The 17,263-nt window shown below is 41.0% G+C and overlaps 1 protein-coding gene across 7 annotated transcripts in view; it reads left to right on the top strand.

Moving 5' to 3' along the window:
• The window catches only part of CaMKII (Calcium/calmodulin-dependent protein kinase II), a 66,079-nt gene that overhangs the window by 42,060 nt on the left and 6,756 nt on the right, over window positions 1-17,263 (top strand). For 2 of the 7 annotated variants that reach the window (XM_080166427.1, XM_080166425.1), the window contains 4 exons: window positions 162-521; window positions 2,092-2,172; window positions 7,572-7,647; window positions 8,757-8,851. In XM_080166427.1, coding sequence (XP_080022553.1) covers window positions 162-521; window positions 2,092-2,172; window positions 7,572-7,647; window positions 8,757-8,851 — 612 coding nt within the window. The remainder of the gene's footprint in view (window positions 1-161; window positions 522-2,091; window positions 2,173-7,571; window positions 7,648-8,756; window positions 8,852-17,263) is intronic. The other 5 variants (XM_080166429.1, XM_080166428.1, XM_080166426.1 and 2 more) reach the window with 4 other exon arrangements.

The raw sequence follows: 17,263 nt of genomic DNA, 5'->3' as shown, positions 1-17,263 counted from the left end.
GTCATATGAGAATGACGTACAAGGATGTATTTCTTATTGCAAAAAATTATATCTGCAACATGTCCTTTTTAGCTGTCTCATTTTCTGAAACCCTATTTGTCATATAAATTTTAGCTATAATTTTATTTGTCTGATTATGCTTATCAATTAAATATCTATAGAATCAGCTAATGGCACCAAGCAAGAAGTAGCTGTGTCCTCAGCAGCAGCAGCAGGTGCCACCACACCATCCACAACAGCTGTTGTCACCATGACCTCCTCAACACCAAAACCCAACACAGCCAACCTGATGACCAAGGCTTTGGCAGGATTTGGTGCTGGGGCACCCAAGAAAGCTCCCACCCCCACACCCACAACTCCCCAGCCACAAATGACCCCACAGCCTCCAGCTTTCCAGGTCAGCAATAACAACAACATCAACAACAACATGATGGCAGCTGTGGTCAGCCAACAGCAGCAGATGATGATGAACAATAGTGGCAATAATCCCCCCGCACCTGCGGCCAGGGATAAAGGTAGAGGTGAATGGAGTGAACAAGCGCCTTGCTGTGGAAAGTTTAGACTTTCATTTGTATTGACTTCTAATATTGTGTGTGTTTTTTTTAATCCTTAATAAAATAAATTGAAAATCAGTATTTGTCTCAATTTTCTGTCATTGATATTATAATACTGATATTTTTTAAAAACTTTTTTCTATATTGTAAAACATATCGTGTATTGCATTTTCATTCCCTGTTACATTTACTCATGGTAATAAAATAAATCAACAATTAGGACAACTGACTTTGTTTGTTTTTCCTTACTTACCTTTATTCATTCTCTTCTACAAATACATGACATTTGGAAGAGAGGAGAATAAAAATAACAGTGTTATATAGTATGCTGAAATGGTACTTAGAACAAGCTATTTCAGCCAATCGAATATTATGTTTTTTATAACTAGAATTTTTGTACTTTGTTTGACAACTAACCAAAACTTTGTTCCCTGTCATGACCTTGGTCCATGAATAAATAGTACAGTGTACCAATATTCTTAACAATTAAACAGGTTTATTTAGTCACATTGGGATATCTATAAATTGATAAAGTTATTCAATAAATAAATGTATACTATTAAAGTATACTTCTTAGTTTCCTAAGAAACTTATTATGATATGTAAAGACACAAAAAGTCCGTTCTTCAAAAATGATAATCTTGTAATATAATTATATTGTAAACCTTTGGAATGTAATATTAGCTATAAAACTTTTTCCTAAAGTAATAAGGAAAATAAGCTTATCTGTTTCATTAAATAACAAGTATAAGTCAGAAATAGCAGGACATTCATTAGTTTGGCTTACGAGGTTACATGGAAATAGTTTTATGTTTTTTTATTTATATCATAGGCGTCAAAGGGGGGGGGGGTAATGGGGCGATTACTCCCCCCATTCAAAATTTACCCCTACCCTGGGGCACCCCTAACCATTTAGGAGGGGGTATTTACCCCCCCCAAACAATTTTGGGGGGGTAAATACCCCCCCCAAAATAAAAAAACTCTAATAAAAAAAGTTTTTGCGTGCTTCCCGCGCATTTTTGATACTATATATTTAATAACATTTAAATTACCCCCCCAAAAAATTTTACCCCGGGGGTAAATTTTGGGGGGGGTAAACTAAATTTACCCCTGCCAACAGATTTCAGGGGGGGTAATTACCCCCCCCAAGCAAATTTTACCCCTGGGGTAAAAATTTTGGGGGGGGTGAAAAAAATTTGCGGCGCGCTTCGCGCGCCATTTTACCCCCCCCAAACACGAATTACCCCCCCCCTAAAAAATTTTTATCCCCCCCAAAATAAAAAGCTTGGACGCCCCTGATTTATATTATTTTCTTTGTTTTGTCTTTTTTGCCCTTTATTGACAATTTAATTAGATTTTTTATAATCAGTAGCAAATTTTAAGATAATATATCAATTTCAAACAGTACCAAAAATCAATTAAACTAAATATTTGATGAACACGATTTAAGTTAAATCATGGACATTTATTAAGTGTTAAAAACCACTAAGACAAAAAGAAATTAAGCCAATTCTGAGTTTTTTTTTCTTGTTTATAGGAGGCGCAGTGAACCATGTGCGTAGTGGAGGTTGTGTATCCATAAGAAACATGGCGCAGACCTCGGATCCGGCCTCAACAGGTAAACAAAGATTTAAGTACAGTTTCACCACTCAGTTATATGTAGATTTTCATCACAGTATTTTTGTAGATTCAGTGAGAAAAAAGATTAGTATTTATTGCATAGTATGACTTTAATTTGTATACCCTAATTTTTTCAAAAGTCTTAGGAACTAAATCAAAAAAATCTTTTTCTCATTTAATCTACTTCATAAGTATGTATTTCTATATAGATGGTATAAATTTTACAAGAGTTGATAATTAAAATATTTATGTATTTATGTAAAAATAGGTAGTTTGCATTTTATAAAAATGGTTTTTATATGTTGATAAAATATACATTGGAATATATTTATAATGTACAGAGGTGGAATCTTTTTTAAAAATTAAGGTCGTTGCATCGCTGGTGAGGCAAAATTGTTTTTGTGAAAAATCCTCCAAAATCACATAAAAATCTACAAAAATTAAATAAAATCTTATGTTAATAATCTTTCTATGATTTTATTTTATTTTGTAGATTTTTTTAGTGATTATGGAGGATTTTTCACAAATTCAATTATGCCTCACAAGCGATGCAGCGACCCTCTATTTTAAGAATCTACCTCAGTTCTTTAACAATTAGAAAAAAATCAATATTTATTCATATGTTATATATTAATATACAGATGTTATTATTTACACGGCTGCGGTCATATCCTCCAGGGCCATCCCCTACATCTTTGAATACAGATTTATAAGAGGAAAAATTTAGAGATTAATTCCTTTTGTGGTGGTTAAATCTTATAAAACTCTGAAAGAATTAAAAATTGTTATTTAAAGTACAACCCCATCCCATATTTTAAAGTTTTTTTGAAACGTATTTTTAGCCATTGCATTGCAAGTAGGTTCAAACCAGCTTGATCCTTTCCCTGCGGGGTACTAGCCCAATATTATTATTTAACCTAACCAATAACCAAGTACAGACATTCGTTCTATCTTTTTGTATTTAAATTATATTTCAAAATATTATTGAAAGTATTTGATAAATAAATCAAAATCTGACAGACGAAAAAGTGACAGTTTAACAAACAAAAACCCAGACACAATACAATCTGTCCCGATTTTGTATTACTATTGAGGAACACGACTCCAGTGACGTCATATTTTTCTTTCCCGAAAAAAGGAAGGGGGAAGAAAATCTCTTCAAAAGAGATGGGGAAAACCCCCTTTTCTCCCATCTCTTTTTTCTTCCCCCCTTCCCTTTTTTTTCTTTCCCCCTTCCCTTTTTCGGGAAAGAAAAATATGACGTAACTGGAGTCGTGTTCCTCAAAAGTAATACAAAATCGGGACAGATTGTATTGTGTCAAAACCCATCAACCAAATAGCAGACAGATACAACAGACAGATGAACATACAGACAGATTTACAGACAGACAGACAAACAGACAGACAGATAAAAGTTCAAGGCAATCTTTAGATAATAAACAGCCAAAGTACCAGGAAAAATTTGTTCAATTGGCAGAATAGAGGATTGCGGACATCCAACCTTTTTTTTGTTGTATGTTCTTTCTTTCGAGTATCAACTCTATTTTGATACCTTAAGAAATTCATCTGACATTTGTGTCTCTAGCTTTTCAGTCAGTAAAATTGATACAATTTATGTTCAAAAAAAATTCATAGGTCATTTATAATATGCAAACTATGCAATAATGCTATTAACAATAAAAAAAAGGTATTGCAAAATTTGTATATGCTATGTCGAAAAAAAATTAAAATCCTACCAGGATTAATTTTGTTTCAACATCTATTCCAATAGCTTAATTTTCAAGAAATTTACAAAAATGATGACTTTCACTTTGAAATTATAGATTTGTTTCTTATTCAGTGGAAAAATAAATGAATGAAGGGAAATAACTTTATTCAAAGTACAAAAAGTATTTAAAGAAAAATACTTTCTTGTTTATGGACAAATTTTAAAAACTTAAACATACACTATCACAATACAATTATTCAATATTGGTTTAATAATTATTGCTTTTTTCAACATTAGGAGAACATAACTTTTTTATGATATAATTATTCCAGTATGGCTTGGAAACCGATTAATATCAGCTTGATTAGAACCAGTTTTCAGCCATAATAAAAAATAATGTTTAGCATCGTATTACAAACAAATTTCCACAAATATTAAAATGAAAACCTTTAAATTAATACCAGTTTGTTAGCTCATTACGTCGGTTCCTATGGCTAACAAATATCCCGTGGAAAGCTGTCTGTCTATAATACGATAAATAACTATTATTACATTATGAAGTGAAGTTGATGAAAAGTTGTTACAGCCACCACCAGCCTTCATCAAAGTATTTCAGGGATAAACGGTTTTTACACATAAATATTACATAATCAAATAACATCTTTATATGGGATCGGCTATGCCCCTAGATGCCTCTAGAGGGGGTGGTAAATTGACCCTCCCGCACTTTCAATTTTAGTTTTCTCTTTGTGGTTGTTGGTATCCTTTCCCAAAATTAGTTATAAATCTTCCTAGAAGCTATGAGATGCTACATTGTAAGGGAGAATCATAAGTTTCCAGCTGTTAGGGAGATCCTTCGGTACAAACCGAAAGCTGTCCGTTCATTAAAAGAATGAATAATACTGTATGTGACTTATATTTACCTTTTAAACCTATTTTTCTCTCTGCACTTTTCATTTTATTTAAAGAGTAGTGTTTGATTAAAATGATAATAAAAAAATCATGAATTAAAGTTTATTACTATGATTTTTTTATAGTTTTTCTGATAAGAATAATAATCCTTTTTTCTCTCAAATAGTTCATGAAATAAGCTTGTCTATAAGAAGGAACAGGGATAGTTATTTGGCAATTTGAATCATGTAATGTTTTTATTATATTTAATGTTTAGAATATACTTGAAATATTATTCATACCGAATATCTACTAGTATAAAAATCAAGAAGCTGTTTTTGTGATTTTAAAAAAAGAATTATATCATAAATACAAATGACCAATGATAGGCCAATGAACAGACTTAATTACCAATGGCAGGCCAGTTTACATTTTAATTGACCAATGGGAGGCTAGCGTAACGTCATATTTTATACGCACTATAAAAAGCTTCTAAAGTAATAGGGTTAAGGAAGCAAATCTAGTTTTTTATTAACAAAATTTTAGTTTGATTTCCTTTTTCAGAAACACACTATATTGTTCTTTTTAATTTTTCCAATGATGTTTATTGTTTACTCCTTATCAATCCTCCTCCTTATCACAAAATAAAATACAATTAAATTTTACAAAAATGTGTGATTATTATTATTCCTATCCCTAGTATCAGACAAAAGCCCGCCAAAGTTTTCCCGCCAAAATCCTTGGCCTGTAATCTTAACAAAAAACAAGAACAATCATGTTAGTGGATTATATATTATGAAATTTAATCTTTAGTATTGCTAATAAAAAAAATCTTTAGGGTGAGTGGGGAGATTTTTTCGAGAGCTATTGCTTAAAGATTGGCCTAAAACCTGCCCTGCAACAATATTAAGCTTACCTGGATGTGTTGGACCTATTGGTTCATAATCTTAAAAGATTTTATTAAAATAGCCTAAAACCATTCCAAGGCTTAAATTTTAAAATAAAAAAAAACCTAACGTCTAGGGGCTTAGTATTCCAAGTGGCACAAGGGTTACAAAAAAATTGCTTAAAACCGCCCCAAGACTTAAAACTTGGAATAAGATAGCCTTAAAACTTCCCAGGACCTATGTGAAGCTCACTTGAAATAGAGAACTCAATCGGTTCAGTAGATATAGATATCTTAAGCTTCGGACAAAAAAATTTTATACTTTTATAAAATAGGATAATTTTCTTCTTTACAATAGGTTTTAAAACTTTATTTTTAATGTATTCATTATTCAATGTGCTTTGTTTGTTTGTTTGTGTAGCCATTGTTTCTTATAGTGTTTGGACCAAAATAGTCATGAAGAAGGACGAGACACTTTTGTAGCAACTCTATATTACCTCACCCTGGCCGAGTATGGCAGGTGTCCCAAATTAAGTCACCGTAATGAATGACGCTCTCCGCAGAGGAGCTAGGGATAAGGGTTGTACAGATATTATGTACGTGACTATTAAGTTTCCAAACAACTTAATAATCTCCCTTCTTACACAACTAGAGGAAGTTGCGCGAATGTAGTCAACTGAAAAATTCGAGTTGCTTTATGGGGACTAGAACTCGAACTCTCATCACCGTAACTCAGTGCGTTACCACTGAGCTACGACGCCCCTTGATTCAAAGCTCAAAAGCTTCACTGCAATCGAACATTATCAATCTTGTTATTTTACATTTTATCTTATCTTGGTCTGAAGAGGAATTGATTAAATGAAATTGAATTACACCCGACACAAAGAACAAGTAGAGTAGACATGTAACTAGATGACGTCATCAGCTAATGGAAAAGAAAAAAGTATTTTCATTTTTTTAAAAGTAAAATTTTGCTAACCACTGAACCGATTGAGTTTTCCCTTTTAGAAAAGCTTTACATATATCCTGGGATTGCTTTAGGCTATATTATTCATATATTTTTATATTTCCTGAATAATTTTTTAATTTTAATTATTTAAATGTGTATTTTAATACAATATTGTACATTTTATGATTGAAATAATATTTATACATATTATACAAAGAAAAATATATCATTTAGTATAATTGAAAAATTAATATTTGTTTAAATGTATTTAAATTTAAAATAATTATATGTATCACAAGATTACAAATGTATAATTAATCACCAATTACGCACTTAAGAAAATGTAATTTATTTTAGAACTTCACTAAAAATTAGGCCAAACTATTAGAGTAAACAAAAACAAAGTTTCAATAGCATTTAGCTGAAAATCAAGAAAATAGGTCTTTACAAACATAATACGCTTTTCAGAGAAGGGTGTCGCAATGCGCCTTGTAACTTTATTTAGGTTTTTATTTATTTTAATTTAAGAAAAGTTCTTGGTATAATTTAAGAGCTTGATAGGTTTAGGATTGATGATTATACAGGAGGTTCACTAATTCTGAATATTTAAGGGCTCGACCACCGCGCGACTAAGTCTCAAGTTTAAACCGGTTTTGATACTTTCAAATTTTTTAAAAATAGGATTGCCATGATTGGGTCAGGTTTAGACTTTCAGCAAATCTTTGAAATTGTAAAAGCTTTATTCCCCTTAGGCCTATAGGCGGAAGACGCGCGGCTGCCGAGCCCTTGAATATTCTTGCCTGTTTAAACATGACGCTAAACAATCAAAGGTATAATATGAGTTTAAGAAAATTTGGGGAAGGGGAATTGAGCTGAACATAATTGGTGAACCCTTCTGTATTAAAAAAAAAACTGCTTAATTTTCATGGTAAAAAAATAAACGAAATTCTATTTTTATTTTAGCCCGGAAGACAGAAATAGTAAGGTTAACCGAACAACTTCTAGATGCTATTAATGTGGGAGACTTTGATACCTACACGTATGTATCTTTAGAACATTTTTTTTTAGAAAAATACATCAACAAAAATGTGGCAAAATTTATAAAAAAAAATCTTCCAAATTTTTTTTGAAACCCGCTAATTTTGTTATGCTATTTATTTTGATTCTTATAAAATTATGTTATGATTAAGACGTGGTTAAACATAATACAAGTTGTTGGGAAAGTTTTTTTTGTGAATTTTGTCCACAAATTTGAAATTGTGAATTAGAATCATAAAACTAAAAGTTTATATTCTACTTTATGATATCCACTAAAAAACTGATTGTTTTATGTTTTAATTCACAATAACTAGCAACGCACTTTTATTTATATGTCATCTGATTTAAAAGGTATGACACTTTAGATTAGACTTAGAATTTATGCATTTTGTAAATTAAAAAAAACTTCATGATGAACATATTACAAAAAGGTCATATCTTTTAAATTGGAGTTTTAAAAAGGAGAAAGAAAGAAAGATTTTTGGTAAGTAATATTTAATTTTATGTTTAAAACTTCATGTTTTAAAAACTGTTTATCATTTAATTATTTAATTTTGAATGATGGTAATTTCAAAATCTGAGTCAAACTTGAAAGACTAAATCTAGGATTAATTTGGAAAAATTTACACATCAAAAATATTTGATGATTAACTTCAAATTTTACAAATTTATTTCATTTTTATTTTATTTTAAGTTTACTTTACGTTATCATAAAAGAATTATTTTAAGTTTTAGCTACGTTAAACGCTTTGGTACAGTCAAACTAACGTAAAGAAAAATTTTGCTTAGACAACAAACTATTTGATGGCTCGTCCTTTTGTTGAACGTCCTAAATGTAAATTGTAAACAATGGAGACTCGTCTAATAGTAAAGAAAATATCTCTTACAATAAATTTTGATATCATGCGTGCGACTGACAAAGTAGCTTTATACAATTCTTTACAAGTCTTTAGATATTATGCAATTTTTGAACTAGACTCAACCATTTAACTCTCCTACATTTATTAATAAACATAACGATTTTTAAATTGTATATCGAATGCTTTGCTGAATTCAAAGCTACATAAAAAAAACAAAACCCCAAAAATAACCTATTATTACTATTTTCAGAAAGCTTACCGATTCCAACCTTACAGCATTTGAACCTCAAGCAATAGGAAACCTTGTGGAGGGTGTAGATTTTCACAGATTTTATTTTGATCATTGTAAGTATATTTCTCGTATTCATTCGAATCCGGTGGATAAGAAAAAACTATCTCTAGCATCGTATTATATCCAACTTTCTACGAATATAAAAATGTACAATCATAAACTTAAAACCAGTTTTTTTAGCCGGTGCCTTCGGTACCTCGGGGCTAAAAAAAGCTGTTTTTAATCTCATAATTGTACTTTCTATATCCGCGGAAAGCTGTTTATAATACGATGCGAGAAATAACTATTATTTTCCACTAATTAAAAATTGTTCTGTTAACGAATTTTTCATTGATTTTAATCATGGCTGCCTTAATCTTAATGTCTTAACCTTTATATTTATGAATATAATGAACAAGAATTAGTGGTATCCTTTAAAAATAGATAAGAACCAAAATTATATGTAGATATTTTTGAAAGTTCAAAATTTCAGAAGCATATATCTTTTCCCAATGGTAAAGGGAATCCTCACACACAATTAGTTGTCTTTGATATACAATTAAAAATTTAAATTTTAAAGCAGCTGCTTATGGTAACTAAAAAAAATGACACCATACAAAACAAATGACCAATGATAGGCCAGTATACATTTTAACCATTGGTCAATTGAAATGTATACTGGCCTATCAGTGGTTTTTTTTATTGTATGGTGTCACTTATTTTATAGGTACCATAAGCTGCTTTAATTTCTAATCGACAGAAGATCAATTAGTTTTATCAAACAACTTTGCAAATAAAAAAACTGCAACAAAGTACAGATAAAAGTGTTTAAAATTATCTATCTATTTTACCGGTGGAAAAAAATATTTTGTAAATTCATTTGTAAATGGGGTTTCCATGTATTTCTATCTCATACCTTCTCATAACTGCTTAATAATTCATATCAGCTATATTTTGGATAGATAAACTGGAATAGTTAACTAACAAAACCGCTGAAATTTATTTAGAGTTAGGTATCTTTTGATATACAAAGACCAGAACGTGTTTAATTCTTTTTAAGTCTATGATCATGTGACCTATGTTTTACAGACAACTAAACCTTTAAATGTACAACTTGTATCTGGGAGGGAGGAGCCATTAGACTGTAAATTATGCTGGTACCCAAAGTTTTATGATGACTTTATATCGTTATTTGGCTGAGAAAAAGGAAATGTGATTCTGACAAACAATTCTAAGTAAATATTTCCCCTTAACCCCCTTCCCTTTTATCTCCCCCTTCTTACCCACTTCCCTTTCAGTTACTCAAAAAACAAGTTTTACTCCAACAAAATATTTAATTTTCGGCAATTTCAAATGGAAATAATTGGCGGAATAGCAGCCCCTGCTTAGGGTAAATTAAACAAATCTTGATATGTTGTTTCTAACTGATGTAAATCAATTTTCGTCCATTGTCTTATCCCTTAAGAACTGAAAAATAGTTGAGAAAGATTATAGAAAAATAAAATGTACTTTCCATATTTTTTTCCATTTTTACTTATTTGTACAAACACTAGGTAACATAAACATATAGAAATAGCTAATAAATAAATATTATAAACAAACCGTAGAAAAGGAAATCATTATGACAGATGTGAAGTTTTTTTTATATTAATATTTTGTCATAAATGACAATTTTGATTTAATTTTAACATTCTAAACATTTTATAGATCTTTTCATACCATGAAACTAAATTATTTTTTAACAGTATCAAATATTGAATTCCTAAAGTACAAAATTCTAAGTTTGATAGGACCTAATTGTAGAAATTCAAATTGGGGATAAGACTTTTTGGATAAAACAATATATTGTGGTAAGCCGAAACGTTTCAGCTCACCGGTTGCGAGTTCGAGTCCAACGAGCCTTAGCCTTGAATTATTCTACCAAAACAAACTAGCAGGATTTAGTCATACAGAAATTATATATTTAACTGAATAATATTTACAATGGATGTTTACTATATATATACAACAGATTATAACAATAGGTTAGGTTTGAAGGGGGTGTGGGACACAAGGGCTTAGCCCATGGCGGTAGACAGTCTGCGGGGGTAGCTGTGGTAAAAGGGGAGGCAGCGCCTCCCGGTTGTATAATTGCGTGAGGGGCGTGTGATAGCTGCGTGTCCGTGCCCCTCCCCATATTTAGGCAGGCCAGTTTGACCACTGGACTGCGGGGTCACCGGCGGTCATGAGGTGAATGGTGATATAATGGGATTAGTGCAGAAGGCTTGTTATGATAAGTCACTGCGTAGCAATTCTGTAAACTGCCCGTCCGTCTGTTGCCGTATTACCACAACCTCCCCTTCAAGGGCTGCGGGGCTCCCGAGCCACCAGGCCTTGAACCTGGTGATACGGCAACCTCTGTCTGCGCAGGACAACATCTTCCTGGGGCACAGCTCGGTGGAGGACAGCTCTGGGTATACAGGCTCCGCGGGACACTCGCTGCTCTGTCTGGCTGTGGTTGGATATCAACATTGTCAACTCCCGGTTGGCTTCCAGCCGTGGGTTGGCGACGGCCAGGCCCCGTCGTTGGAAGTTTTGCCTTGTCTGCAGGACTAGTTCTGTCTCGGCGGGTAGCTGGACATGGAGGCCTAGGCTAACTCTGGAGGCTCCCAAGGGGGGAATAACGATGGAGGAAGGCGCGTAAAATTCCATGGGGGCGCCTGCCTGGTCCAGGTTACTTGGCCTCCTAGCTCCCACTTGGATGGGGACGGCTGTCATCAGCAGGGGGCACATCGCTTCAGCTTCGTCCTCTGGGGCCGCGTCTTCCATCTCAGTGGCCGCCTCTCCTCCTGCAGGCTCGCTGCTGGCCGGCAGGTTCTCCATGTCAGTATCAGGGTTCCAGATGGCATCTCTAAGTGGCTCTGGAGCTGGCGGCGGCGGCGGTGGTTCGTTGGGTTGGTGCTGCAGGTTCTCTTCTACAGGGTCGCGATCCTGGCCGCTAGGCTGTGGGGCGGCGGCTGCTGGCTGGTACACTGGAAACTGTCCTGGGTCACTAGCTGGCGGCGCCGCAGCTCCGGCGGGCAGCTCGGTGGCGTCCTCGTCGCCGTCCAGGTCGCCTTGGATGTCTGTTGGAATCTGATGGGCAGTTACATCTCCAGTGTATTTGCGCAGTCGGCCTACATGCGCGGTGACCTCCGAGATCTTGGCTGTTGGAGAGGCAGGTTTGATGACATAATGGACGTCTGTGGCTTGTCGCACTATCTTCCAAGGGCCAGTCCATCTCTTGGTAATCTTACCTGCCTTCCCTGGCACCAGGCGGTGGGCCAGATACCAGACCAGGTCTCCAACTTCGTACTTGGCCGTGCCTTCGTAGGCGGCCGCGCTCCTCCGGATGGTTCCCTCCTCTCGTTGCTGGATTGCGTCGTACACGGCATGGTAGCGTTGCAGGAGAGCTTGGACGTTGGCTGGGACCGAGGCATACTCCGTGTCTGGCAGCCGGAGCACCATGTCCACCGGAAGTTTGGCCTCTCTCCCAAAGTAGGCCAGGAACGGGGTCACGCCCGTGGATCTGCAGGCCTTGGTATTGTAGGCGAAGGCAATGGCAGGCAAGTGTGGCTCCCAGTTGTTGTCGTCTCTGTCTAGGAACAGCCGCATGCCTGTGTTGAGCGTCCGATGGAACCTCTCCACCCGGTTGGACTGCGGGTTGTAGGGCGGTGGATGTGTCAGGCCAATCTCGAGCTTGGAGGCCAGCTCCTTGAATACCTGGCCGGTAAACTCCATCCCATTGTCGGAGTGGATCTTCAGGGGACATCTGAACGTGGCCAGGTGGCGGTGCAGAAGGGCTTCAGCCACCGTGAGGGTGCGCTTGTTGGGGATGGCGTAGAGGCTGACAAACCGGCTGAACCCATCCTGACAGGTGAGGATGTAGCGGTTCCCGGCTGGGGTCTCTGGCAGCGGCCCCACCAGGTCAGTAAACAGGACTTGCTGTGGATACCCCTGGCGGGAGGGCACGTGTATCCCTAACTTCAACCTTTCCTTGGTAACCTTCTGTACACACTCAGGGCAAGTCTGAACCATCAGGCGGACGTCACGGGACAGGTTGGGCCACCAGAAATGCATGGCGACGCGGGCAATAGTAGCGTCCATTCCAAAGTGCCCGGCCATGGGGGTCCCATGGGCTAGAAAGAACGCGTCCTGCTGGAGGGCCGAAGGCAGCAGGTATCTTGTTCTCTCTCCTGTCAGGGTCTGGTAAGTGGTGGTGAGGCAGCCATGCTCGTCGAGTCCCAGGGCTGCGAAGCGGCTGGCGAAATGCTGCTCGTCTCGTTCCTTGCCGCGCAGCTCAGCCTTAGTTGGGGCTTTGCCATCGGCCACCCACTGGCGGACACGGAGCAAGAGAGGGTCCTGTGTCTGTGCCTCTAACACTCTAGCCGGGTCCAGCCATGCGGCAGGGGGCCGGCCAGCTGCGGGCTCCCCTAGCTGGCAGAGGGTGTGAATGTACTCAGCTTGCTCTGCTAATTCTTCAGCGGTAGCTGTCGGCATATTATCGTCCTCCCGGCGGCTGAGGGCGTCAGCATTGGTGTTCTGGGTGCCAGGACGGTGGCAGACAGTGAAATCTAGGGCCGCTAGCTCCTCCTGCCAGCGAGCCACCATCACTGTGGATGTGTTCAGCGACTTCATCTGTAGCAAGGCTGAGGAATCAGTGTTGATCTGGAAGCTACGGTAGGACAAGATGCCGTGGAATTTCCGAATTCCATACATGATGGCGGCCATCTCTCCCTTCCAGGACGGGAAGCGAGTCTCGGGGTCGGTTGTCTTGCGCCCCACGGCGGCAATCAGCCTCTCCTTGCCGTCCTGGCATTGGCTGAGGATGGCAGAGATGGCGCGGCTGCTGAAGTCTGTGGTGAGCTGGAACACAGCCGGCAAGTCAAACCTGGGCGGCGCTCGGATGGGAGCTTGGCGAAACTTGTCCTTGAGCTGTAGCAGCTGGGCTTCCATCTCAGCCGTCCAGGTCAGTGTCTTGGCCGTTTTCTGCCGATTCATCTCATAGGTGAGGTCGGCATACTCTGGGATGAACAGGCGGTAGTATCCAAAGAACCCCAGGAGCGCCAGCAAGTCCTTGGGGGTGATGGGGGCCGGCCAGTCCAGGATGCGGTCAATATAATCCTCTTGCATGGCTATCCCCTCATGGCTGAGGGTGTGGCCCAGATAGTCCACCTTGGCTCGAAACAGCTTGGTCTTGGCTGGCTTGAGGCGGATTCCTCCCCTGTGGTGGGCTTCCAAGACTTCCCGGAGCCTAGCCAGGTGGGCCCAGGTATCCTGGTGAAAGGTCAGGACGTCATCAAGATATGACTGGAGGTTGGCCGTGCCTAATGGGATCAGGACCCCTGCAATAAATCTGGAGTAGACAGATGGTGCCGTAGCTAGGTCAAAGTGCATCCTTTTCCATTGGTACAAGCCCCTAGGGGTGGTGAAGGCGGTGCAGGGCCGGCTGTCCTCGGACACTCGGATGGTGTAGTACGCAGCCACCGCGTCTAAGGCACTGTAGACGCGGTGTCCTCCTGCTCGTTCTACCAGCTGCTGGATCCTGGGCAAGGGGTAGCTGTCCAGCTCAAGGCACTTGTTGAGGGCTCTGTAGTCGACTGCCCAGCGGGTGCTCCCGTCCTTCTTCTTGATGGGCACCAGGGGGCTGCTCCAGGCGGAGTCTGAAGGCTCTATGACTCCCTCTTGCAGCCAGGTGTCCAGTTGCTTCTCCAGCTCAGCCTCCTGCCGCGGGTTCAGATCCCTAAATCTCTGGCGGATCGGCTGGGTCCCTGGTTTGAGGCGCAGCTGTAACTCTACTACGTCAGTGCAGCCGGGGGTAGAGTTTGAGAAGACGTCCCTGTACTCTGATAACATGGTCCAGACCTCCTTCTTGAGCAGGGGGTCCTTGCGCAGAAATTTGTTCTCCTCCATCTCAAGGGCTTCCCACAGCTCCTGCATATCTGGGGGCTCAACAGGCTCTTGGAACAAATGAATACGAGGAGGAGGCTTATCAGAAACCTCCAAAATGTCAGGCTTGACCAGCTCCCCAGCCACGGGGAGGCCGGCGTCCAGCAGGAGGGGCATCTCCCCTTCATTTACCACCAGCACTCGAAACACGCTGGCGGAGCCAGGCCTGTGGGCATACAGGCCTTCTGGGATGACAAGATCCTCCCCAAACCTCTGTTCTGGGGCAGATAGTTGGATGGCATCCTTAGTACGGTGCCCCACTAGTTCAACAGGGACAGCCATGACACCGCGGCCAGGCAAGACCACCCTCTTGGCCGTACGGAGGTGGGGTGGTTGGCCATCAGTTGGGGTGACAGCGCTTAGCCTGTACGTGGCTGGCACGGGGTCAGCTTCGGCTCCGGGAGCCACCGGCCGCGATTTGACGGGCTCGGCGTCGGGAGGGGCTGAGGTGTCGGAGCCAGGCGTGGCTCCGAGGGCGTCCGGCCACGATTCGACGGGCTCGGCGCTGGGAGAGGCCGGGGTGCTGGGACCAGCCTGGGCTCCGTGGGCGTTCGGCCGCGACTTGACGGGCTCGGCGCTAGGAGAGGCTGAGGCATCGGAGCCAGGCATGGCTCCGGAGGCGTCCGGCCACGACTTGACGGGCACGGCGCCGGGAGAGGCTGATTCCTGGGGGTTGAGCGTGGCTCCGGGTGCATCAGACCGCGACTTGACGGGCCTGGACTCGGACTTGGCCGGTTGAATGGCTTGGGGCCCCAGGTAGAGGGGGCCAGGTGGACACGGCTGGCCGTTGATGAAGGTGTCGGCGGAGAAGATCAGCTCTGGAGGGCTGGCAATCTCGGGAAACGTCGTTGGCAGGTTCTCTAGAGGCACCTTGGGCACTGGGGGCAACCCCATGGCTAGCAGGTTGGTCCCCCTATGGGCGTTTAGCGCAGCATCCACCCAGTGCGTGCCTTTCTCAACCACACGCGGCTGCTCGGGCAGTGGGCCTGGCAGAGGCCCCTCGTAACTCAACTCTCTCTCGGCTGTCTCCCGGTCGATGGGGACACCACGGAGTGGGATGAACTCCCCACGCACCCACAAGCAGGGGGGTTGCATGTCGAAACAGAGCCTAGTTCCGAACTCCTTGAGAAAATACTCTCCTAGGTTCAGAGGGTGTGAGAGATTCCGTACCACAGTCACGTGGTACAGATGGAGTATAAGAGTGTGTGAAACTGCCATATATAATTCATATAATTTTCCTGGATTACCTGGAGAGGCTGGCCTTCCTCGTTAGCAGTCAGGATTTGGGTGTTGTCTGGAACCAACATGCGTTGCACGCCCATTGCGTGCATGAGGTGTTCAAAAATGACGGCAGACCCTGGTACACGGTTGCCAGAATCGACCATGGCATCAACCTGTACGTGCTGGGCAGGGTCAGGAGTGGGAAACCTCACCCTGATATGGCAGGGGAAGTGGAGGTCCTGCCCTTGAGACAGGGGGGCCTCCCGCTCGGCTGGGGTCGGCAGAAACTTCGGCGGTGGCCGAACCGCAGCTATGGTAGTATCGCTTACCATGGTGTGTAGACCGCTGGTGGTGGCTTAGACTGTAGCTTCGAATCTCTAGAGCTTATCAATTATCACTGGGTCAACAATTTTATATTTCTTTTTATCACTTGGTTGACATTTATACACACTTATGTGTAGTTATCACTAGGAGCTCTAGGTGTGATTCTGGAAGCACTGGCAGCAGGGGAATGTCCGTCCTGCAAGGGTCAGAGGGATGGCGGCGGCAGGGAATGTCCCGTCCTGCAGCGCCGCTGGTTCGAATCCCGAAAGATGGCGGCAGGGAATGGCCCGTCCTGCAGCGCCTCGGGTTCGAATCCTGGGAGGCAGCGGCAGGGAATGTCCCGTCCTGCCGTGCCTTTGGCTCAAATTCTGCTATCCGTCGCAGTGGTAGGCCTTACTTGTGTGCTGAAGCTTCGCAGCCACACATTGCCTTCTCAGGGAGACCAGCACTTAGCTGTCCGTCTCGTAGGTTTGGCCTGGGTGTCCTGGGGCTTGTCCCAGCTACACTTGCCAATTTAGACTCAGTTTTGTAGCCGTTTGAGCTAAATTATCCGATTACCGTGGCTGCGCACCTAGCGCTACTCCTACACGGTACGGAAAAAACGCCGTAACTGGCGCTTTTAGCAGGCTAAATCTGCTTGCCGTAGGCCAAAGGCCTACACATTGCGTTCAAATGATGGAAATTCGACCTAAAAAGGCCGTCTCACGGGTCAGTTGGCTTCTCAGTTGGCGGCTGACTGTCCCCTTATTTGCCAAAGGGTCCAATCAGAGGTAGAATAGGCTAATTTCTGTAAGGCTCGATTGAAACACGCTGACACCAAGATGTGGTAAGCCGAAACGTTTCAGCTCACCGGTTGCGAGTTCGAGTCCAACGAGCCTTAGCCTTGAATTATTCTACCAAAACAAACTAGCAGGATTTAGTCATACAGAAATTATATATTTAACTGAATAATATTTACAATGGATGTTTACTAT

Source organism: Acartia tonsa, chromosome 7 (assembly GCF_053477335.1).
Source record: "Acartia tonsa isolate MP-2025a chromosome 7, ASM5347733v1, whole genome shotgun sequence".
Classification (NCBI taxonomy): domain Eukaryota; kingdom Metazoa; phylum Arthropoda; class Copepoda; order Calanoida; family Acartiidae; genus Acartia; species Acartia tonsa.
Note: the sequence above shows the minus strand (reverse complement) of the source record. Positions and strands in the feature narration are given on the sequence as shown.